This window comes from Exserohilum turcica (genome assembly GCF_000359705.1).
Source record: "Exserohilum turcica Et28A unplaced genomic scaffold SETTUscaffold_9, whole genome shotgun sequence".
Classification (NCBI taxonomy): Eukaryota; Fungi; Ascomycota; class Dothideomycetes; order Pleosporales; family Pleosporaceae; genus Exserohilum; species Exserohilum turcicum.
The window spans coordinates 1,279,641-1,301,274 of record NW_007360310.1 but is presented as its reverse complement, the minus strand read 5'-3'; the positions used below and the strand labels follow the sequence as shown (position 1 = coordinate 1,301,274).

Below are 21,634 nucleotides of genomic sequence, written 5' to 3'. Positions count from 1 at the left end.
GAAGAAGAGTAGGAGGGACGAATTAGTAGTAGTAGTAGTGTAGTAGTGTAGTAGTAGTGGTGGTGGTGGTGGTGTTGGTGGTTGGCTGTAGGGAGGATGCGGTCTTGGGGGGTAAGAGAGGGTGGGAAGGAGTGACTGTGGAACGGGTCGTAATAACGAAACCGTCACTTAATAGATAATAAAGGTCAAAGAGTGTGAGGGCACAAAATTATGAGCCAAGATGAAATGGTGAACAGCGATGGCGGAAAGAAACGAGAGGGGCGTGGTTGATGAACCTTGGACCAGGGCAGGCCAGTGAAAAAGAGAACTGATGAGCACACACTCCAGGACGGCTCGCTTTAGTGCGTCGGGGCGCAGCGCGCTCCACATGCCAGCTAGGAATGGGATCCTGCATTAGACCCTAGGCGTGACTCGCGTCAAAAGCAGCGAGTGCATTGATGCCGGGGTTTGGGGCCTAAAATTATTCGCCCAATGCATAGCTGCATGGGGCTTTAGGCGAAATGAGATGTGCGCGGCGGTTCCGGCCAGCCTGCGCGTATTGGCTCAGGTGCCGTGGCCGTGGAGGGTCGGCCTGCGTAGCCTCAGCCTGTGCCTGTCTGTGCCTGTGCCTGTGTGTATCGCCGCCGCCGCCGCCCGCCGCCCGCCGCCCTCTCCGAATGGCGAAGCAGCCACGCCAGCTGAGCAGTGCGGCGGTGCCTGTCTCTCTGTCTCGCTCGCGCGCTCTCGCTGTTGCCGCCGCCATGCCGTTGCGACGCACCGCGCGCGCAGTGCTGGCCGCTGCTGCCGGCGAGTGGATGTGCGACTCTCGCTGTGTGTGTGTGTGCGCGCGCGTGGTGCGTGGGTGTCGGGTGCCAGTCGTGCCAGACACACTCTCCCACTCCTCTCCTCGCCTCTCACACGACTCCAACTCGGCTCCAAATTAGCGCGACCAGGTTTCAATCAGCCTATCATGCTATCTGCCAATCGATAATGACGATAGCAGCCAGACCCTGTCGCTTGGCCCTCTGTTTTGAAACATGTACGGCTCTTCCGCTGCTGTCGCGATGCGGATGGGCGACGTCGACGCATGTCTTGATAACGCCGCGCGCCTCCGTCACACACCAAACACGGCCGCACCGCCCGCAGTATCACCGCTCTCGCCCAGTGCAGAAGCAACGCGGATGACGGTGGTAGAGCCCATGTCGTCGCCGCCGTCGTCGTCTTGCCCGTCCGCCTCGTCATCTGGCCGGCCCTGCGACACTTGGCCATGCTTTCCCGCGCCGGCGCAAACAGAAAAAGAGCGGTAGCGACGTCTCACGATGCCCAACAGCTGCACCCCCCCAACCATGCGTCCTGCGAGCCTAAAGTCATGGAGCGACATCGCGCAATGTTTCCTGCAGCGAATGCAGAAAGTAAATCCTTTGCCACACGCGTCGCCCAACGCTGGAGCGAGACTGGCCACGCCCGGCTCACGCAGAAACGTCAGCCATGATGCAAGACGAGCAGCCGCCGTCTCCCAGTGGCCAGCACCACGTCTATCCTGGATGGTGCGACAAGGTCGTGTGCAGGTCAGCTGCACGTCGCCACCATTGCGGTGCCGCTTCTGTGTTTTTTGTCCATACACATACGTCGAGCGCGTCCAGAGGGGGGGACGGGAGACGACGCATGGTGCGAAGTCCATATAGTTGGTGCTGCTGCTGCTGCTGCTGCTGCTGATGATGATGATGATGATGATGATGTTGCTGCTGCTGCCTCTGCTTGGGTGGCATGCCATCGAGTGTTTCAGACGCGGCCTTTTTTTTTTCCTTCTTTTCCTGTTTTCCCACATGGCACCAGCACCAGCACCGCACCAGGCCAAGGCAGCGGCTGAGGTAAGCCCAATAACGCATGAAAAAGGACCATGGATTTGCCGCGCTCTTGGTGGTGATGGTGGTGGTGATGGCAGCAGTAGCGACAGTAAGCATGCTGGTGATGACGATGAGGGCGGCGCTCGATTGGGCGGGGCGGGCTCAGTTGTGCAGGCCGGGGGGGGGGGGCGCGTACAAAAGCCGGCACAAAATAGAAACGAGCTATTGAATGCGAGCGGATGCAGAGTTGTGAAGCCGCCGCCGAGGCCTAAATGGGCGCGAGGTAAAAGCGGCGCGACTGGGGCGGGACAAGCGTTGGTCGAGTCGAACAGGGCCGAAGACATGGGCATGGCCGCCGTCCCCCACATTGGCTGCAGCCGTCATGGATGCAGCATAGCGTCCTACTGCAGGAACGATGCAGGAACAAACGGCAGGCACGCCCTCTGCACGCCTGCGCCGGGCCTGCGCCTATGCCTGCGCGTGCTCTGGTACGGGTGCAGCGAGTACATGTAGGGCTAGGCTAGTCGAGTAGCAGGCCATATCTACTCCATGTGCCTAGCTGCGCTCCCAGCCATGTACAGAGGGAGGGCGGGACATGGATGCGCGTGCAGACCGACTTCTCTCGCCTGGCCTGCTGCTTATCGCGACCCCAGGAAATGCGTGCGTGCTAGTAGGCGGCCGTAGCAGTAGGGCTAGCCGGCAGCAGCACGAGATGCAGCAGTCGCAGGAGCCTGCTGCAGCTGCTGCAGAACAGCGGTAATGCTGCGTTCGTGGGGAACAAGGCGGTGTCCGTCTGCCTGCGCCTCGCTCTTCTTGTGGCCGTCGGTCTGATGCTGCTACTGCTACTGTTACTGTTACTGTGACTGTGACTGTTACCGCTTCACGCCCAGGCGTACATGGTGTGCAATCTTCCACGGCCACGGTCACGGTCCCATACGACGGCGACTCGACAAGGGCCCAGCAGCGACTCGCGGCGGCGGCGGCGGCGGTGGCCAAGTGCCGTGTCGTTTTCTCTCTCCGTGGCCATGTCCATGTCCTTCGCCATGTCTCTCGCGTTGCCGTCCCCGCTCTCTTGTCGCGCGTCTTGTCTTGTCGCGCCCTTGGGCTGGCCGCGGGTGGGTGTGTTCAGGTGTGCGTCGCGGTCCCGGCCACCGCCTCGGCGTCGGGGAAGCAGGCATGGCTTCCTTAGCGTCGGCCCACCCTCGCGCGGCCGCCCCACTCGGCGCGGCGCTGCCATTGGGCGCGCCCCGCCAGGCCCTGATCTTCCGCTATTTGAGGAAGGTTTCCAGGCTGGCGGGGTCGTGGCTTCCATCCCGCTCGCCCATGGTTTGACCATCCAGGCCAAGCGGCCCTTTGACTCGCCGCCCATGCCCTTCGGATGTCTTGCCACGCCATCCGCCGTGTCCACCAACTCAAATCGTCAACCCAGTAGTCAGCACCAGCGCCAGCTCCCCCAGCCTGCTCGTCAACTGTGCCACTCTCGTCGCTCTGCTCGCGTCTGTCCCGTCAAGCCCCGCGCACGCCTGTGTCGTGGCCCATGTGTAATGTGTGTGTGTGTGTGTGTGTGTGTGTGTGTGTGTGTGTGTGTGTGTGTGTGTGTGTCTGAGGCAAACGGATGGCCTGACTCCGCCCGCCTGCCCTGGTCGCCGACAACTATATGCCACTATCGACTATTACACACGCCTTACCACGACGGCGGAGATAGCAGCAAAGCCCACGTGTCTGAGTTTTGGGAGCAGGCCATGGCGTAGCCACCTCGACCGCCTGTTCGTCGTCGCAGCGGCAGGTCCGGCAGCGACGACGACGGCTCGAGAAGGCGGACCCTTGCAGGCAGTTCCACTTGCCGTCAGACCCAGACGAGACGCGTGTGGTGGTGGTGGTGGTGGTGGTCGAGGGCTGGTGGGCTGGTGGGCAGCGGTCGCCAGGTCGTGGGCCCGCGGCACATTGGCCTGCGCAGCGTCTGGGCTGCGTGTTACAAGAAGGGTCGTCCTGGGCGCAAGCACGAGACGCTGCACTGCATAGCATTGTGGCATGCATTCCGCACAGCGCACGCAGCACGGCGTGTGGGGAAGCAAAAATATTCCAGAAGGCCCAAGGCACGGCACCAAAGGCACGGCACCCACTCGCACGAGATTGCAAACGAGCCACACCCTTGCGCGGGCATAACGCGAATTTCGTTTGGCCTGCCTGGGGGGAGCGCGGCGCCCGTGCTCGCGGTCCCGATGGGTCGACGCTGCGATCTGCCAGCTGCCTCATACGGATGACAAGGCCGTCTGTCAGAGCCTCTTGGGCCATAGCAGCATCGTGCCCGCGTTTCACAGGGCCCCAAGGCGATCGTGCTGGCGCGGGTACCTCGATGTCGGTACAGCCAGCAGAGACACGGAGCGTCTGGGGGGGCTGCGGATTCGAGGGACGGATGGCATCATCAGCACCGCCATCAGCAACAGCTGGCAGCATTGGCATCCGAGGCGGCTGGCCATGGTGGGCGTGTGGGCGTGTGGGCGTGGGTGGGTGGGTGGGTATGTGCGGGAGTGTGGGTATAGGCCTGAGTGTGTGGGTGCGGGTGTGTCATGTCATGTCGTGTCGTCCATGTGCGTAGGCGTAGTCGTGGTCGTGGGTGTGGGCATGCATCGCCGTGGGTGATAAGCAACACGGCCGCCGCCATTGTCCTTGTGGCTAGCCGTGGCTGGCTCGGGACGATTAGGCCCGCGCAATCCATTGTCCAAAGGCCTCCATGGCTAATAGCGTCCCCTACGGTGCGAAACGTTCGGCACGTCGCGCCTGGGCACATGGCTGCCATGTCTCCGCCGCGCCATGATTCGACCCGGCTGGCGTGTGGTGCAATCCACGCGCTGGCCCAATCCAATTCGCTCAACATCTCGGCGAGACAGCAGCGAGCTCGTACCATCAGGGTCTTGCAACGCTACGGGTCAAACCGTCCGTAGACGGCTAGCAACTGTGCTTCCCAAATAGCAAAAAAAAACCCCCCCGACGCTGCTCACCCAGAGTCGCCGCCGATCCAAGCGCAGATCTTGGGCACAGGAAGCGCGGCGACGTCGATGATCGCAATTCAAACTGACGCATATCAGCACAACCAAAGCCATTGGTGGAGGCGCGGGCGGCGAGTGGCACGTAGGGTAGCAGTTGGCCGTAGTAGTCGTGGGTAGCAAAGGATCCAATGGGGCCCGCGGTGACGTCGGTCGAGTCTTGACGTAAAGGCGCAGTCATTCCAAATTGGCCTCCCATGCTGCCGTGCCGGTAGGCGTCGTAGTAGTAGAAATAGTGTAGGAGGAGCAAGCCCAAGTCCAAGTCTCTGGCAGCAGCAGCGGCAGTGTACACCCGAATGCGTGCCACGGTATGGTCGCACGCACCCATGATTCACGAGGTGCGCTTACTAGGCGTCGTCGTGGCAGGCTGCAAACGGTCTGGATTCATTTTACGAGTACATGGAGCCAGACGCAGACGACAGTAGAGGCCGCCGGGGCAAGCTCGATCAAATTTCGAGTCGGTGAGTAGGCCCAGGGCATGAAGCCGCACGTTGCGGTCAGCACGTCGACCAATCCGGCAAAGACGCCTCGACGCTCGGACGCCCAGACGCCGAAGGCTCCTGGCCAAGGGCAGGCCACCGCACATGTGCCGAAATACAATGACCGAAGCAAAAAGGCAAAGCAAACGAGATGGATGCGAGGGCGACATGCCACCCTGCAACCCCAGGTACGACGGCCATGAATCGGAAACACGTGAGCCTTCTCAGCATCAAGTCGAGCCCCCCTCGCCCTCCGCCGCCGCCGCCTCGTGCTCATCGTGCTCGTCGTGCTCATCTTCGGAGCGCGCACGCACGCTGGAGTGTAGCTGTAGCCTCCGACTACGACCCTAGCCGTCTGTCCGTCCGTCATCCGCCCTTTCTGCGCTGCTGAAACAACGGTATTTCCAGCGACGGGCCATCTGAAGCAGCGACGTGCGCCGTTGCGAAGTCGCCATGCCTTCCTGGCACAGAGGCCGTGTCATGGACCTGCGCGCCCTCTCAAATCTGCGAAACATACAGGTGTCATCCAACGGTCGCGTCGAGCTTCCGCCGCACCACCTGTAACACAGGCGTAGCACTTTTGCTCGCGCGCGAATCCCGTGGGGTTGCTGAACAGGCCTCAGAAGGTGGTGATGAGTTGTAATCAGTCGCGGCCACACGGCTACGTCTTACTCTTCCTATCGTGTTGTGGTTATCATCAGCGGCCATGGAAGAGGAGAGCGAGGCTCGCGCCCGGCCGATGGTTTTTTTTTTCACCTGGCTCGCTTCGCCGCGACTCGCCGGCGTCACGTGAAGGCAGGATCGTCACGTGAGCCACGCCGGAAAAACACGTCCGCCGGCGCTAAGCAAGCTCGCGATTAAAATCTCTGCCGCTCTGCGCACCGCATTCCTGCTCCTTATGCGGCGCAGGTCAAAAGTCCGTTTCCCCGGTTGCTCGAGGGTCATTTTCCATGGCCCTTCCAGTGTCTTCGACCTGCCAGAGAGAACATATTGCACAATCTATCATATACACTTTGCGGAGGCGCCTGTTGTAGTGGTGCCTTTGCTGGAAAAAGATAGAACATACCACCAATGCACACAAGATAGCATTGCGAGACGCCGTCTTTGCGGATCCCGCCCGTGAAACGTGGGACATGTGGTCCAACAGCGTCGGAGCTGCAAAGCCGTCGCCAGTGCGTTTCCGAGTGCCCGTCTGCGTTGCTTCTTCGGCCTGGCCCTCTGTACGTCATGGCGTCCGGAGTAGGCTGCATCGCGCACTGCCCAGATGGACCAGTTTCACGTGCACACGGAGGATCCAAGTGCTCACCACACGGCCGACATGATTCATGCGTTGGGATTCCTTTCCTTCTCTTTCCCACGCCGTTTCACCGGCGCGTATAATACTACCTTTTTTAACCGGCTCACGACATGATGCAGGTGCTGCGTGCGGAACGTGCTCGGGACTGCCCAACAACATGGCTTGTTTCACGTGAAAGTAGTCGCAATTCCGACACCTACATGGTACAACCCTCATGCCCCGGACAAGATAACAGCACATGTATGCTCTAGTCCGCTGCTAGTCTTACTCTGTTTCATGTTGCTTCGAGTGTATTATTTTTAAACGACTAGGCCTAGACGTTCCATGTACATATCTTGGTTTTCATATTACCTAAATGTGTCTTGAATATGGAAAAATTAAACATGAGAAAATAAATACCGCCAGTGCCTCCATCGTGTATACATACACACCAGGCCGGTACTGTACTCTTTGAATTATGAGATGTCTAGATGTACTGAACAAGCACGTGAATACTAGTTGAGTTATGATATTCATGCTCGCCTACTTACACGCAGCACTCTTATGCAGGCCACTCATACTAACACAGCCACACCTCCAACACCACACCTACAGTAGGCCATCGGTAAGATGCGTGATGCGGGGAGCGCTGCATAAGCGCCTATTCTCATATCCACCCTCACTGCATATGCAGGGATTGCCAGGAACCGCTCGAGATAATGACGACGCTGAGCAAACGACAACCACTCCAGCATTCGTGCTCGCTTTCGTATCAACAAACGCTCCACACAGCTCAACACACTGCGAGACGACGAAAAAAAAAGCAAATTCCCACTGACATCACGTTGGCGTACTAGACCTATGCATGCGTTATCGATACAGGGTTGTTGGTGCAAAAGGATTTTGAAAAAAGGAATTAATTCAGCGTCACTGATCGACCAAGTGTTGGATAAAAAAAAACCCCCCCTTGCTCAACACATCTACAGGGAACATTACTTGGAAACATTCTCTCCACACCAGCCATGATGTTTTGTGAGAAAATGACAAGTAGCATTTGGAGCAAACGAGTGTATGTGTTGCGATGACGCGTGGTGTCGTGATATCACCTGCATCCGTCTTCTAGCGTGAAACCTTAATAATCCCTTTGTGGGCTGTCCCGCGCGCGCCCGCACCGCAAACGATAGCAACGGCCCCCCCCCAAACTGCTGTTTTGCGCTACTGTTACCCGCATCTTCTCTCTCTCTCTTAATTGCAAGCGACTGCAGAATTAATTGCAATGGCGCCAGGACGTGGTCGAAAACGCGCTGCGAATGCCATTGATCCGACCAACCATGGCGCGTCTGCTGAGTCTAGCTCTCAGCGCGCCCCTAAACATGCGCGCACCTCACATGACCAAGCCCCACAGCCCACACCCGGCGCATCGCAAGCAAACTCCATCTTCATTGACGATGACGAGGATGAAGACGAAGACGACGCCTCGCAGGAGGCTCCTGACGCTACCCAGGGCTACAGCCAGCAGTACGATGAATACCTGTTGTACGGCATCTTGGACAACAATATTGTCGGCGTCAGGTACTACACTGGATACGCCTCGCGCGGCGAAATGGTAGTTCTGCGACGAGAGCCGCACAACCCGTACGATGCAAACGCGATTCGCTTCGACAATGTCGCGGGCCAGCAAATCGGCCATCTTCCTCGGACGTTGGCGGCGAGGCTGGCTAAATACCTGGACGACCGCAGTTTGCTCGTCGAGGCCATGCTCACGGATGAAAAGGGCTACTATGAATGCCCGGTTCAGCTGAGGCTCTATGGTACGAATGATCCCGTGCTGCGGCTCGAACTCATGGCCAGGATGAAGAAGGATAGGCTGCCTGTAGTCCATGCCACCGAGCGACAGCGGAGCGAAGTTGCCGTTGTAAAGGAGCAGCAGCGTAACGAAGCTGCATTTGCAAGAGAGCAACAGCGCAGAGCCAAACAGGCTGCTCGAAAGCAAACGAAAAAGGACCCCGTCCCGGAAATTGTCGGTCCAGAGAACAGCATGGCAGAGTATGCGGCAAGCCTATCTCGAGACGATGCATCACCGGCAAAGCGTAACCTCAACGACATCATCAAGGCCAGCGAGCGATTCAATCCCAGAAACATTGAGCAACTGGCTGAAGACTTTGGAGTCAAGGAGGAAGATTTAGCTGCGATGCCTCAAGCTCCCCAGCCTGATGCTCTTCTCACCGAACTGCGCCCCTTCCAGCTACAGGGTCTGCAGTGGATGCTCGACAAGGAGAGCCCCAAGCTTCCTACCAAAGCCAATCCAAAGCCGGTTCAGCTATGGCGGCCACATAGTCGCGAGCCCGATGTCTACACGAACGTGGCGACCATCTTCTCCGTCAAGAACCCCGCTCTGGCTTCTGGCGGCATACTCGCTGACGACATGGGTCTGGGCAAGACTATTCAGACCATTTCACTCATTGTTGCTGACCGAGCACTGGGCCGCCGCGCCAAAGACGCAACCCATGCTACCTTGATCCTTGCGCCCGTCTCCGTCATGAGCAACTGGAGTTCGCAGATGAAGACGCACATCAAGCCAGAACATGCACTCCGCGTCATGTTCTGGCACGGACAGAGAAAGGAGCCAATCACCCCCAAGGACATTGAGAAATACGATATAGTCATCAGCACCTACGAGTCCATATCCTCTGACTGGTACTCGCAGAAGAAACCTACTGTTCCGCGCAAGTCGGGACCATTCTCCATCAAGTGGCGCCGCGTCATTCTGGATGAGGGTCACAACATCCGCAACCCCAAGGCTAAGAAAACGATTGCTGTCACAAACCTCATGGCTCAGTCGCGGTGGACGCTCACCGGCACGCCAATCATCAACAATCTCAAGGATCTGTACAGCCAGGTTCGCTTCCTGGGACTGTCTTCGGGCGGCCTGGGCTCCTTTGACGTCTTCCACGGCGCCATCATGCGACCAGTCATGCAAGGCTCGGTACACGGTCAGCAGTTGCTTCAGATGCTCATGTCGGATATTTGTCTGCGCCGCAAGAAGGAAATGTCGTTTATCGACTTGCGACTGCCTCAGCTGCATGAATACGTACACAAGATCAAATTGCATGCTCACGAGCAGGAAAAGTACGACGCCCTCGAGGCTCAGGCCAAGGGCCAGCTCGACCAGTACAAGAAGAATATCGGCAAGAAGCAGGCCGCGTCCACATACCGACATTTGCTCGAGGTACTGCTCCGCATGCGCCAAGTCTGCAACCACTGGCGGCTCCTCGGCCAAGAACGTCTCGATTCCATCCTACAGCTGCTCGACCAAGAAGGCGGCATTGACCTCACCGACGAGAACAAGATTGCCCTCCAAAAGATGCTCCAGCTATCCATTGACTCGCAAGAAGACTGTCCCATTTGCATGGACGTCTTCAAAGACCCCGTCATAACAAAATGCACACACACCTTTTGCACGCCGTGCCTGGAGCGCGTCATAGAAACACAGCACAAATGCCCCATGTGCCGCGCCGAACTCGACTCCCTCGAAAGCACCACAGTCAAGCCCGCAAAGGAGAAAGCCGCGCGCGCACAAAAGCCGCCGACCCAAGACGAACTCGCGGACAAAGCATCGCTAGAAAAAAACACAAGCTCAAAAGTCGAGGCCCTCCTCGACATCCTGCGCGCATCGGCGCAAGACCCCACTAACAAGACCATCGTCTTCAGCCAATGGACCTCGTTCCTCAATCTCCTCGAGCCACACCTCGCCGCCCACGGCTTCCACTACGTGCGCATCGACGGCAGCATGACCGCCCCGCAGCGCGACGCGGCGCTCGAAACCCTCGCCTCCAACCCCACCACAACCATCCTCCTCGCCTCGCTCGCCGTCTGCAGCGTCGGCCTCAACCTCGTCGCCGCAAACAACGTCATCCTCAGCGACTCGTGGTGGGCCCCCGCCATTGAGGACCAGGCCGTCGACCGCGTGCATCGCCTGGGTCAAACGCGTGAAACAAAGGTTTTCAGGCTTGTCGTTGAGGACAGTGTCGAAGAACGCGTCCTCGGCATCCAGGAGGACAAGAGACGCCTTATGCGTCTTGCGTTTGCAGACAAGGACCGCCCCGCTAACAGGAAGAGGGACGCGGGTGCCGCTTTGCAGGATTTGGCTAGGTTGTTGGGGACGCAGACCCCCCCCCCCAAAAAAAACGAGAGAGAGACAGAGAGAGGTCTAGTTCTGAATTTCTCTCTCTCTCTCTCTCTCTGCTCACTTGTGGCATTTCCCCCCCCCCCCCCCCTTTTTTTTCCCCTAGACAAGCAGTTCCTGTCCGTCGGCCGCGGCCGCGGCCCCCATCTCCGTCTGCTGCGTCTGCGTCTGCTTCTCTTTCTTTCATACCGCGAGGTTTCTTGTGTACTACTATACTTTACATTACTTTACTTTATCCATATATTTTTTATTATTTTTTTATTTTTTTTTTCGTTGTAACAATCTCCATTTTCCATTTTCCATTTTCCATTTTCCCATTTTCCATTTTCCCATTTGCACGCCTATCAAGGCAAAGATAACCTTTCTCTTTCTCTTCTTTCTCTTCTTTCTCTTCTTTCTCTTCTTTCTCTTCTTTCTCTTCTTTCTCTTCTTTTTCTCTTCTTTCTCTTTTTCTCTTCTTTTTTCGTCTTTTTTTTTCCGAACGTGTTTTATTATATCCACTGCATATTATTGTTTAGCTGTGGAATCCCTATTCCATGGCTCTCTGTTCTGTTCTGTTCTGTGGTGTAGTGTTGTGTTGTAATGTGTTGTATTGTGTTGTATTGTGTTTTATTTTGTTGTGTTGCGATATGTACATAGGATCAGCTCCGAACCAGACCAAAACTAAGCCAAACCAAGCGGCTGTACTGTGATGTGCTGTGATGTGATGTAATGTAGTCATATGGATATGGTTATCCTTCTTCTTTATCCTGCTCTTCCTACTCTTCCTACTCTTCCTGCTCTTCCTATTTTGTTCTTTGTCTTTTTTTCCCCCGCATATCCCATTCGCATTCCTATTCCTATTCCTATTTCCATCTCTTCTCCGTCATTCACCACCTCTTCTTCATCCGGCTCCAGCGGGAGTAAAGGGGGGGGGTGGAGGTAAGAAGAGGTGCTTAGAACAAAAACGACATAGGCACCGATTTGTGGCCGTGGGGCCGTAATTGACACTGAAAAGGGAGGAAAAAAGCATCAGCGAGAGACATACAGGAAAAAAGAGAAAAGAAAATAGAAGAAACAAGGAAACGTGATTTTTTTTTCTCCTTGCTTCCGCCAGTCGGGGTGAGCGGGATGGGAATGATCGAAAGCGCGCGCGTGTGTGAGTGAGTGAGTGTAAAACATATGAATATAAACCATGTATGTATGTGTGTGTGTGTATGCATGCAGCCAGGCAACGCGTCGGCCTCGTCCTCCCCAACTCCGCCTCTTCCTCTCCCCACTCCCCGGACACGTCAAAACTGGACGAAGAGCGGGGGAAACAAAAAAAGAAGGAACTGCACAATCGGGGGTATAGCGCCCAGCACACCGCGACACAGGCGCGCAAGCCGCATGGTCCCGCTTTCAGGCGCCGCCTCGTAGTAGCCGCAGACGACGCTGCCGATTAGCCACGTCCAGAGAAGCACCATGATGACGAGATACCATGATGCGTGCAGGCTGTAGGGGTTGGTGGCCCATTGTTCCCAGAGACAGTGTAGTTGGTAGCGCAGGATTTTGAGCACGGAGATGTTGTCGTACAGGCCCAGGTGCAGGTATCGGCATTTGGAGAGCTGTATGTGGGGGAGAATATCTTGTTTAGCTGGGTTGGGCTGGAGTATGTATTTTCTCATTTTTTTTGAAGGGAGATGAGGAAGGGGGGGAAAAGAGAGAGAGAGAGAGAGAGCCATTTACAGTGCTTCGGTGCGGCTCGTTGGCCGCCGCGTCAAACGCCTCTTGGGCGGCGACTGCTTCGGCTTTCTCGCGCGCTTCCGCTAGGAAGTCTTCAATGTCCAGGATCAGGTACTGTGTTATGATGTCGCGTTGCTTCTGGATCAACTCGGCTTGTGCGATTTTCTCGTCAATGAGTCGCTGGATCAGTGCGTCTTTGGCGGCGAGCTCCGAGGTCGTTTTGGACATGCTGGGTGGTGGTGGGGAGGCTGGCGCGGAGTGCGTTGTTGAGATGGGGGACTGGGGGTGAGGGGAAGAAGGAGAGGGGGGTTTGTTTGGCTGGGCGGAGACTGGTGGGTTGTTGTGTGTTGGTGGAAAGAGTGAGGGTGGTGGTGTGGGGAGAAGGTGCATCACTAGTGTGTGGTGATGGAAGCTGCTATTTTTGTGTAGATGAGTGGTGCTACCAAAGGTCAGATTTTTTTTAAATAGATGTTTTCTGTATATGCATTGCAATGAAAGTTAGAGTAGCTTTGCTATTGCTGCTTCTTGTCAGTGAGTACATATTCGCTCCTCGGATTATTCAGCATCCAGAGCTGATGATGCGGATACTGTACAAATCTTTCGGTACAGTAAAGCTGATATAGGTATGTTGGTAATTTTTTTTTTAAAAAAAAGCAAGTAATAGTAGAATTCTTATTAGTACAAGTTCGGATGTTTGTATGTTTGAATACCATGGTCTGGTCATGCCGTAACTAGTCCAGTTGAGTGCAATGCTGATATCCCCAAGAAATCTCCCCCCCCCATGTTACCACTTTTCATAGGACTAAAAGAGCCATAATTGAATGGCGAAAGCACAGTACCATGATTGTCTTAGCATTGTTCGTCGCGTCATTTGGAAAGCACTTGAACACTGCATCATGCGCGAGGGGTGCCCTATCCCAAGACCAAGATACGCCACCCGTCGTTTCTGCGCGTATGACAGCTCCAGTATTTGCGCACGTAACGTAAAAGATGGTGGATGCTGGCGCAAATGGCTTACTATTGTTCTGCGAGACGTGGTAGAAAAGCGCGTCGTTCCGCCAAGCGACGGAGTTAAGGGAGGTCGACTGGACCCCACCATGGCTTTCTTCAACCTCATTCGCGCCTGGCTCAGGGCCATCTCCTCGCTGCCATATCGCTTCCTGCGCGCTCTTCTCCCCGCGCGTTCGTACTTTGAAGACTTGCTGCCGGGTGGCCACAACAGGATGCCCAAATTCTACCACGACGACGAGGCTTGGGCGGACCTCGAGCCGCTGCCCCAGGATGACGGCGGCGTGCATCCGCTCGCTGCCATTGCGTACTCGGACGAGTACAGCGAGGCCATGGGCTACCTGCGCGCCATCATGGCCAAGAACGAGTTCAGCGAAAGAGTCATCAGCCTGACGGAGCACATCATCAGCATGAACCCCGCACACTACACGGTCTGGTGAGTCGTCGTCAGGGTGCTGCAGCGAGACTAGCACAACCACCATGCATACACTGCTCCAGCACAGCTGCTCATGATGCACAGGCTCTATCGCGCCAAAACAATCGCAGAAATTGGCCGATCGCTGCAGGACGAGATTGCGTGGCTCAACCCGACTGCGCTCAAGCACCTCAAGAACTACCAGATCTGGCACCACCGCCAGACCATCATCGACCAGCTGGGCTCGCCAGAGGGAGAGCCCGAGTTCATCAGCTCCATGCTCGAGCTCGACTCCAAGAACTACCATGTGTGGAGCTACAGGCAGTGGCTGGTCAAGCGCTTCGACCTGTTCGACAAGCCAGAGGAGCTCGAGTGGACGCACGGCATGATTGAGCAAGACGTGCGGAACAACTCGGCCTGGAACCACCGCTACTACCTGGTCGTTGGCGGCCGCGAAGGCACGCCCAGCGCCGCCGTTGCGGACCGCGAGATAGAGTAGGGACCTGGCGCCGCTGCAGCTGGCTGACTGCTAACCCCGACTAGGTATACCAAAGCAGCGATTCGCAAAGCACCCCAGAACCAGAGCCCGTGGAACTATATTCTGGGCATACTCCGCGCAGCCGGGCTGCCCAAGTCGACCCTAAAGGAGTTTGCAGGTGAGTTTGCCGACGTGGAGAAGCCCGACCAGGTGCACTCCAGCCACGCGCTTGATCTTCTGGCCGGCATCTACGCCGCAGAAGAAGACGGTAGGAGGAGAGCCGAGCAGGCGCTGGAGCTGTTGGCAACAAAGTACGACCCGATACGCGCCAGCTACTGGAACTTTCGAAAAGGCCTACTCCATGAGCCCCAGGTCGCGGCGTAGATCAGCGTTCAGCGTAGAGAGCGGAGAAGCATGTGTTGCAGAGATGCCCATTCACAGGTCGTGCGCACATGGGCTGGGCTGCCTGCGGATCCGCACCGTGTGTTTGCGCGCGCAGCAACGAGCATATTCCGGAAGGCGTTGGGCGAACCAGACAATGTAGTGTTGACGAATATTTTTGGCATGGCGATAGAGGGCTTGGACGCGCCATGAACGCCTAGGGCCGAGTTTCCCTTTCCGTCGGGGATCTCGTTGTTCGATGCCGCACCCTCTCGGAGCCCGTCCCCGCCATTGCGCCGAGTTTGGCATCGGATCAAGACTTGTTGGACGAGCTCCCCTGCCCTGCAAGCGTGATGCGCGTCGTCTGATAGGCAAATTGGCGGCGCTTTGGGGCGCCATTCTGGGAGCTCCGCCGTCGATAACCGCTTCCGGTAATCTGGACCAGGGTTTAGTTTTGTGAGCACCGGTCTCATGCTTGTGTCATTCTGCGGTCGCGACGTGGTCGCTTGTTCCTTATCGAGAATCTATAGGGTAATTCATGCACATTATAGGGTAATGGATACTAAGAATCATGCTCGCGGTCCGCTTGGGTGCTTCGCTACCCCACTGCCTGACAGCCCTGAGCTCTGGGGTCGCGGGTGCGTGCGGAGCGATAAGAAGAAATTTGGTAGAGATAAAAGAAGTGACGCCTGTGGACTTGGTCGCCATCCTCGCAGCATTCTCTGAAAACTTCTCCTCTCTTCATCCAGCTTTTATCTTTTGCCTGCTCTTATTATCTTCTTGTGATACCCAACTTTTTCCATCTTCAACCATGGCCGTCAAGCAGCACTTTGTCCAGGAGCAACCCGAGCAGAACCCGTGGGTTCAGACTCCACTGAGGGAGTCTTATGCGCTCTCTGAAGCAGCGGGATGGTACGGTCACTCTTCCCAGTCACCCACATCCTATCCTCCCCTCCCTTGGTACGACGACTTTGAGAAGAGAGATTTCTAAATCGCAGAAGCAGAGTCTTTCTCAAGTTGGAGAACCTCCAGCCTTCCGGATCCTTCAAGTCACGGTAAGCAACGATGATTCGTCTTGTCAGTCACTGTACTGATCAACAACAGAGGCATTGGCAACTACATCCTCCGCCGTCTCGAAGAACTTCCACAAGGCTCGCGCCCTCACATCTTTGCCTCTAGTGGCGGCAATGCTGGTCTCGCTGCCGTTCACTCGGCTCGTGCCCTCAACCTTCTATGCACCGTCGTCGTGCCCACAGCCACTGCACCCTTGATGGTAGCTAAGCTCAGGGCTGCGGGAGCATACGAGGTCATCCAACATGGTGCTGCATGGAAAGACGCCGACGCATACCTGAAGGAACATGTCATGCCCTACGTACGTCGCCTACTGTGTCTGCATCACGTCACTGAAGACTAACACACAAACAGGCACAGACTGAAACCATCTACTGCCCGCCATTTGACCACCCCGACATCTGGCAGGGAAACAGCAGCTGCATGACAGAAATCGCCGCGCAGATGCCCGGCGGCGAAGAGCCCGACGTCCTTATCTGCTCTGTCGGCGGCGGCGGCCTAATCAACGGCATCTGCCAGGCCATGGACTCTCTCTCCATGACCAAGACCACCATCCTCGCCATGGAGACTGCCGGCGCCGAGAGCCTGCACGCGGCCCTCCAAGCCAAGGAGCTTATCACACTCCCCAAGATCACGTCGCAAGCCACGAGTCTGGGGTGCGCGCGCGTCACCGACGCAACCTTAAAGTACGCACAGCGCGGCAACGTCCGCAGCATCGTGTTGCCCGACGCCGAAGCCGCAATGGGGTGCTGGCGCCTCGCCGACGACGAGCGCATCATGGTCGAGCTCGCATGCGGCATCAACGTCGCGCTCTGCTACGACGGCCGCTTGGAAAAGGCTCTCGGCCGCCCCGTCCGCCCAGAAGACAAGGTCGTCATTGTCCTCTGTGGCGGCAGCAACGTCAACTCGAAGATGCTGTGTGACTGGCGCAACGAGTACGCTTACATTGAAGAAGAGTCCGAGGCCAGGCGCCGCAAGAGCGACTCGGCTATCGGCAGCGAGACACAGAGTGAGACGGGTAGTGTCAAAGATTTCGATCTGGCTAAGCCCACTGTCCCGAGTGACTTGACTAAGCCTTTTGTTATCGAGGGCATTGAGCGGGATTGTGTCGAGTGCTCTTCTTGATTTATGATTCGTCTTGGTTTGAGCCCTTTTAGATGCTCTTTTTTTTCCCATCTTTTTTTCCTTCTACTTTTGGATAAAGTTTGTGAGCGTTCTTTTTCTTTTCTTTTTGTTTTGTTAAGAAAATAGATCACGGCACTGCATGTTTTTGGGAACCTGAACGATGGTCTTACAATAGCAACTTACTTACTTACTACTTACTACTTACCCTTACTGCCAACTAATCCATCCATAAATCCTTTCATTCCTCACATGTACTACAGGAAATACCTCCCCCACACCCGCTCTTCTCCGTTGCATGTGCATGTTCTAGCCTGCTTCCATGCCGGCCCTTATTTACTCGCAGCTCCCCCTCCCCCCCAACCAGGCCCATTTCCCTTCTCTCAATCCCCACATAAGCCTGCAGCGCAAGTGCAAGTACATCACAGTCGATGCGGGGAATCTCTATTTTTTTTCCCTTCGGGCAAATCTCTTTCTTCTCTCTTTTCCCGCTAAGATACCCTCCGAAACGGCGAGGTGGGGGGGGGGCTTCTAAACTAGTAGTAATCTGACCGAAGGATTCTCCCTCTACACCTAGTGTAGCTTACCTCCTATACACCTACTGTATGTCATGCAGCCCAAGTCAAGTACGTACATATGCACTGAAATTTTCTTCTTTTTTTTCTCTTCTTTTTCTTCTGCATGTATGACGGACCGGTGGTATGACGTACCGGCGGTATTGTGGGTACAGCGGGATTTCCTTTCGTAGCGTCACCAAGGGGTTTTTTTTTAATTTTCTTGTGGGGCGGGGGCTGTATGTGTATACATGGAACGGGAGAGAGGTGTGCGCAAGTTTGAGGCAGATGAGATGACATGAGGATAAATCAGTGACCTAGTTGCGGACTGGGGGTGTGGGAAGTGGGGGGGGGAGGGGGGTTACTTTATTTATTATTTAGTGGTGGTGGGGGAGGGGGACTTTTTATATACTCAAGACGTTAGTGTTGGGGGAGTTTAATTTATACAAGTGATTCTTCTTGTTGCTTGTTTTGGGTTTCGGAGATTACTACTGGCTTTTGAGCAGGTATGCGTGGGTTTCGAAGGAGATATGCTGTGTGGATGTGCTGTGATGTGGTCAGTGTGGCGAATACGAGGTTTGAGGTGTATTAATAGTGGTCTGGATGGATGGGATGAATTGATTGGTTGGTCGTATGCAACGTCATTGAGGGAATGATATATGTAAAAAGACGTCCACATGACATGCGAACGAGCGAAATTTGATTGTTATACGAGGGACGCGCTGTCTGCTTTGTTTATTTGTACAAAGCGTTGTGTAGTATAGCTGGGTGCATGGAATTGACAGGTGGCATGCCAGGACTGCCGGACATGACAATAAAGCAGCGACATTGTATTCCAGGACATAACCTTGTAAAAACTAGGTTTTTGGAGAGATACACCTGGCCTGATATGAATCCATATAATTTTCACCGTCAATTACTCGGGCTAGTGTTGTTAGAAATGATATCGAGCGGGAATGATACAAAGCTCCTGGTGCCAAGGTTCAAAGAATTAGTTTTCGCGGATGATGCGTCAGTTTTGTAAAAGAGGAGGTGCGTTACTGAGAACTGACTAGAAGTCATCTCTTGTTTAACTATTCGAGCCAATGTCAAGTGCAATACATTAAACTAAAAGGGTCTAATACCTATGCTGTACACGAAGTGAACAAAGTGGTTATGCACAATCAATGCAGCGATCCGTAACGAACGCGTCCTATACACTTTTAAGCAGCTTACACAGTAATTACGTACAATTAATATACCAACTACGGCGTGGTATGTAGGATTGCGGCTCTGCGCATGCATCCTTCATCCTCCAAACTGCTTACTTGTCAGAAGTTTGCTTGTCCCCTTGGTCTGGCACTCACTGACCGTAACAGTGGTATACTGCTGTGAGCCTAGATGAACACATCGTTCTTCAATTCCCCAAATCAAGTTGTCTCAGGAATCTTGGGCAGAGGCCGAAAAGTCGCGTTGAACATCAGCATCAGCAATGCATGAATAAGACTTCATACCTGTGCCAGGAAGGAATTGTGGGGCCAAATACACACCAACTATGCAACCTGGACGAATCATATTTCGGCTCGAAGGTTACGCTGTGATTAGCTGTTGAGAAGTCTTTCAGAACATCCCCTTGCCTTGCACGCTCTGTTCTCTAGGCTGGTGAGTTATGCAAGGGCGCAAGCGGGCATGTGCAGAGGCGTGCATGAGTGGGTGCTAGACCAGTGACTACTGTACGGTGAGATGTGAGTGTGATCTCAGATAAGCAGTTTGGAGGATGCGAAGAAGCACACCGTGCCGCAATCCTACAGACTACGCTACAATCACGTGACTAGTTATTATTAGCAGTAGCTAAACAGCCGTCCAGGATGCAATCGTCAACTATCACTCTCCCTACTCACCCATAAGCAGCACACCTGTGATGGGAAATCATCACTTCATTTAAGTAGTATTAAATAGCAAGCAAGATGATCCCTATGGTGTATCGTGTTCAACTACTTGTTTCAATTCAGACTTTATATTTGACTATTTCAAGCACCCTGCGCTGTACTTCCGAAGCATCTGTTCACCGGTACCTCTCATCCGCGGAAAAGGCTAGAACCCAACAGCGGGTATTTAACACCATACTTACTTAGGTTAGGACATCAGTGTCTGCCAGGGATAAGTATAGGCTGACATTGGCAGTGGCGAAACCAAGGAGGTGTGGAGAAAATGGCGGCTTTGGAAATGTTCCGCCACAAAGTGTGCACGCTCGTTATTGGAGAGCAGTTCACGCATGATGGTTGGATGACGTTGCAGGGTCTAGAGCGGTGTATCGACGGTAGGGGCTCCCATCATGCGTTGAATGGAGCATTCCCCGCTGCATTTTAGCATGTGACATGCTGTTGCCTTTGACTAAATTGACGGATTGTGGCAGAATTGGGACAAAATAGGCTCTCAGTCGTGGTACGCGTAGTGCACATGGGGTGGGTAGAGAGGCAGAGAGCGGTAACAGTCGAGTTTTCACTTAGAGAGGCTGAAGAACGGCGACCAAAGTGTGAGCGAGGCATGTATTGCGAAGGATGCCGCGATAAGCTTGTATTGGATCCTCCCATCACATATGCGCCATACATTGTGGTTCAGGTGCTAGACAACAACAGAGAGAGGTGGATGGACTGGGTCTTTTTGGCCTTGACTAATCAGGATGTACTAGGTCAGTTGCCTGAGGTGTTGGGACGGATCAGGCGTAAAGTCACAGCCAACGATTGTAGGCAACCCCGAATCTGAGGATACACCGGAGTGCAACCCGTCGATGAAAAAAAACTCCACTAGTGTTGTAAACACACGTGAGGCTATTACCAGATTTTTGCTAAGTCTTGCTGTGTTTAGGTATGTGCGCGGTTGGGGCGTAGGCAGTGCTTAAGTAGCATTGAAGTATGGAATTGGACCGAATTGCTTTTTAGACTCATTGAATAAAGTGACCACTGTCTCAAGACTAAAACCATATCAGAGCACGAGTGTATTACTATTGCTCAAACTATTGGTCTCGCCTGGCTTACATGGTGCTTGCTTCGAATCATGGGGGTGGGAAGACAAGACGTCAGCACTACCATGACAGCAGCCAAGCGACACGGAATCCTGGGAAATACACTTTCGCGAGTTCTGAATGATTGCGGAGTTTATGCTTTTTATGAGTACTTTTAACGTGCTAACGCAGCGGCTTTCACGAAGCGGGAGAGTAGTAGTTTTCGAATACAAATGCTCTCTACTCAACCAAAGCGCCGTTGGTAGTTAAAATAAAAAGTTCTTTTCTTAGACTCCATAATCTGTAGATCAACTAAATTATAATTAGTAACGTGTTTTATCAGTAAGCGGCCCACATCAGTAAGTGGCCCACCCTACCAAACCTGACGCGACGCTCTACTCAATTGCTCTACAGCAACTTAATAAAATTAAATTAAATTAAAAGATATTATTCTTTATCTAGCTTTACATGAAGTCCGAGTATGTCCTTGAACGTGGCACTTCGTGCACGTTGGCGGCGCGCGCTGACGTCGCTCGCCAGTCTGGTTCTGGTCACCCCCCATCACCACCCTTTCTGCCTCTGCAATGATCTGCTGAGCCTGTTGGACCCGGAGCACCCCACCAGAAGCGATATATTGACGCTGCCGCTCCTGCTTTTGTCGTTGGCGCTGGTTTTCTTTACGTAGCTTCTTAATTTCCTCTGTAAGTATTGTTACTGTTTGCATTGCAAGCTGAGCGCTTTTAGCAAGCTGGCGTATCATAACGCTTGTTGGGCTCTCTGATCTCCGGCGTAGCCGCTCTTGGAGATAGCGCACCTTCTGCTGAAGCTCTGCTACTGTTTGTGGCGTCTCTGTCTGCGCTGCTGCTGTCTGCATAGCGGCGTTATTGTCTGTAGTTGTCTGTGGTGGAGACGGTGTCCTAGCCACTGTAAGCGACGATAGGACGCGATCTGGACAAGGAGGGACAAGGCCTGTCGCCTGGAAGCCTGCCTGGATGTTCTGCTGCGTGAATACTGTTGGCCGGATCTGTTGATAGACTGTAAGGAAGTCTATCTTGTCAATGTGGTAGACGCCTTGGCGGGCGAGCTTCTCGATCTCACGTCCGG

At 54.5% G+C, this 21,634-nt stretch overlaps 7 protein-coding genes across 7 annotated transcripts; 4 read left to right on the top strand and 3 right to left on the bottom strand.

Moving 5' to 3' along the window:
- Positions 1–1,093: 1,093 nt before the first annotated feature.
- SETTUDRAFT_35893 (uncharacterized protein) lies at positions 1,094–1,943 on the bottom strand (the record flags this gene model as incomplete). The annotated part of the gene is made up of 2 exons (XM_008033069.1): positions 1,094–1,582; positions 1,608–1,943. 2 exons carry the CDS (start codon positions 1,941–1,943, stop codon positions 1,094–1,096), a joined length of 825 nt encoding a protein of 274 aa, XP_008031260.1.
- A 2,806-nt stretch (positions 1,944–4,749) lies between these two features.
- Positions 4,750–5,201, bottom strand: SETTUDRAFT_24520 (uncharacterized protein; the record flags this gene model as incomplete). Its single annotated transcript, XM_008033005.1, has 2 exons — positions 4,750–4,775; positions 4,829–5,201. 2 exons carry the CDS (start codon positions 5,199–5,201, stop codon positions 4,750–4,752), a joined length of 399 nt encoding a protein of 132 aa, XP_008031196.1.
- Positions 5,202–7,904: 2,703 nt separating this feature from the next.
- SETTUDRAFT_174657 (uncharacterized protein) lies at positions 7,905–11,506 on the top strand (the record flags this gene model as incomplete). The annotated part of the gene is made up of 2 exons (XM_008033377.1): positions 7,905–10,836; positions 11,454–11,506. 2 exons carry the CDS (start codon positions 7,905–7,907, stop codon positions 11,504–11,506), a joined length of 2,985 nt encoding a protein of 994 aa, XP_008031568.1.
- Positions 11,507–12,085: 579 nt separating this feature from the next.
- On the bottom strand, positions 12,086–12,746 carry SETTUDRAFT_35891 (uncharacterized protein; the record flags this gene model as incomplete). Its single annotated transcript, XM_008033068.1, has 2 exons — positions 12,086–12,439; positions 12,522–12,746. The coding sequence occupies 2 exons, from the start codon at positions 12,744–12,746 to the stop codon at positions 12,086–12,088; spliced, it is 579 nt and encodes a 192-aa protein (XP_008031259.1).
- A 995-nt stretch (positions 12,747–13,741) lies between these two features.
- SETTUDRAFT_157970 (uncharacterized protein) lies at positions 13,742–14,803 on the top strand (the record flags this gene model as incomplete). The annotated part of the gene is made up of 3 exons (XM_008033376.1): positions 13,742–13,962; positions 14,047–14,436; positions 14,485–14,803. 3 exons carry the CDS (start codon positions 13,742–13,744, stop codon positions 14,801–14,803), a joined length of 930 nt encoding a protein of 309 aa, XP_008031567.1.
- An 808-nt stretch (positions 14,804–15,611) lies between these two features.
- On the top strand, positions 15,612–17,341 carry SETTUDRAFT_44830 (uncharacterized protein; the record flags this gene model as incomplete). Its single annotated transcript, XM_008033110.1, has 4 exons — positions 15,612–15,712; positions 15,802–15,855; positions 15,905–16,172; positions 16,226–17,341. The coding sequence occupies 4 exons, from the start codon at positions 15,612–15,614 to the stop codon at positions 16,994–16,996; spliced, it is 1,194 nt and encodes a 397-aa protein (XP_008031301.1). The 3' UTR covers positions 16,997–17,341.
- Positions 17,342–19,546: 2,205 nt separating this feature from the next.
- Positions 19,547–20,450, top strand: SETTUDRAFT_166408 (uncharacterized protein). Its single transcript, XM_008033375.1, has 3 exons — positions 19,547–19,661; positions 19,711–19,846; positions 19,943–20,450. Exons 2-3 carry the CDS (start codon positions 19,738–19,740, stop codon positions 20,290–20,292), a joined length of 459 nt encoding a protein of 152 aa, XP_008031566.1. The 5' UTR covers positions 19,547–19,661; positions 19,711–19,737; the 3' UTR covers positions 20,293–20,450.
- Positions 20,451–21,634: the final 1,184 nt, after the last annotated feature.

What these genes read in the sequence shown, in the direction of transcription:
- SETTUDRAFT_166408 (XM_008033375.1), top strand. Translation starts at nt 19,738, where the DNA reads ATGGCGGCTTTGGAAATGTTCCGCCACAAAGTGTGCACGCTCGTTATT. An exon ending in TCTAGAGCGGTGTATCGACG is followed by an intron (nt 19,847 to 19,942) that starts GTAGGGGCTCCC and finishes GGATTGTGGCAG; the next exon opens with AATTGGGACAAAATAGGCTC.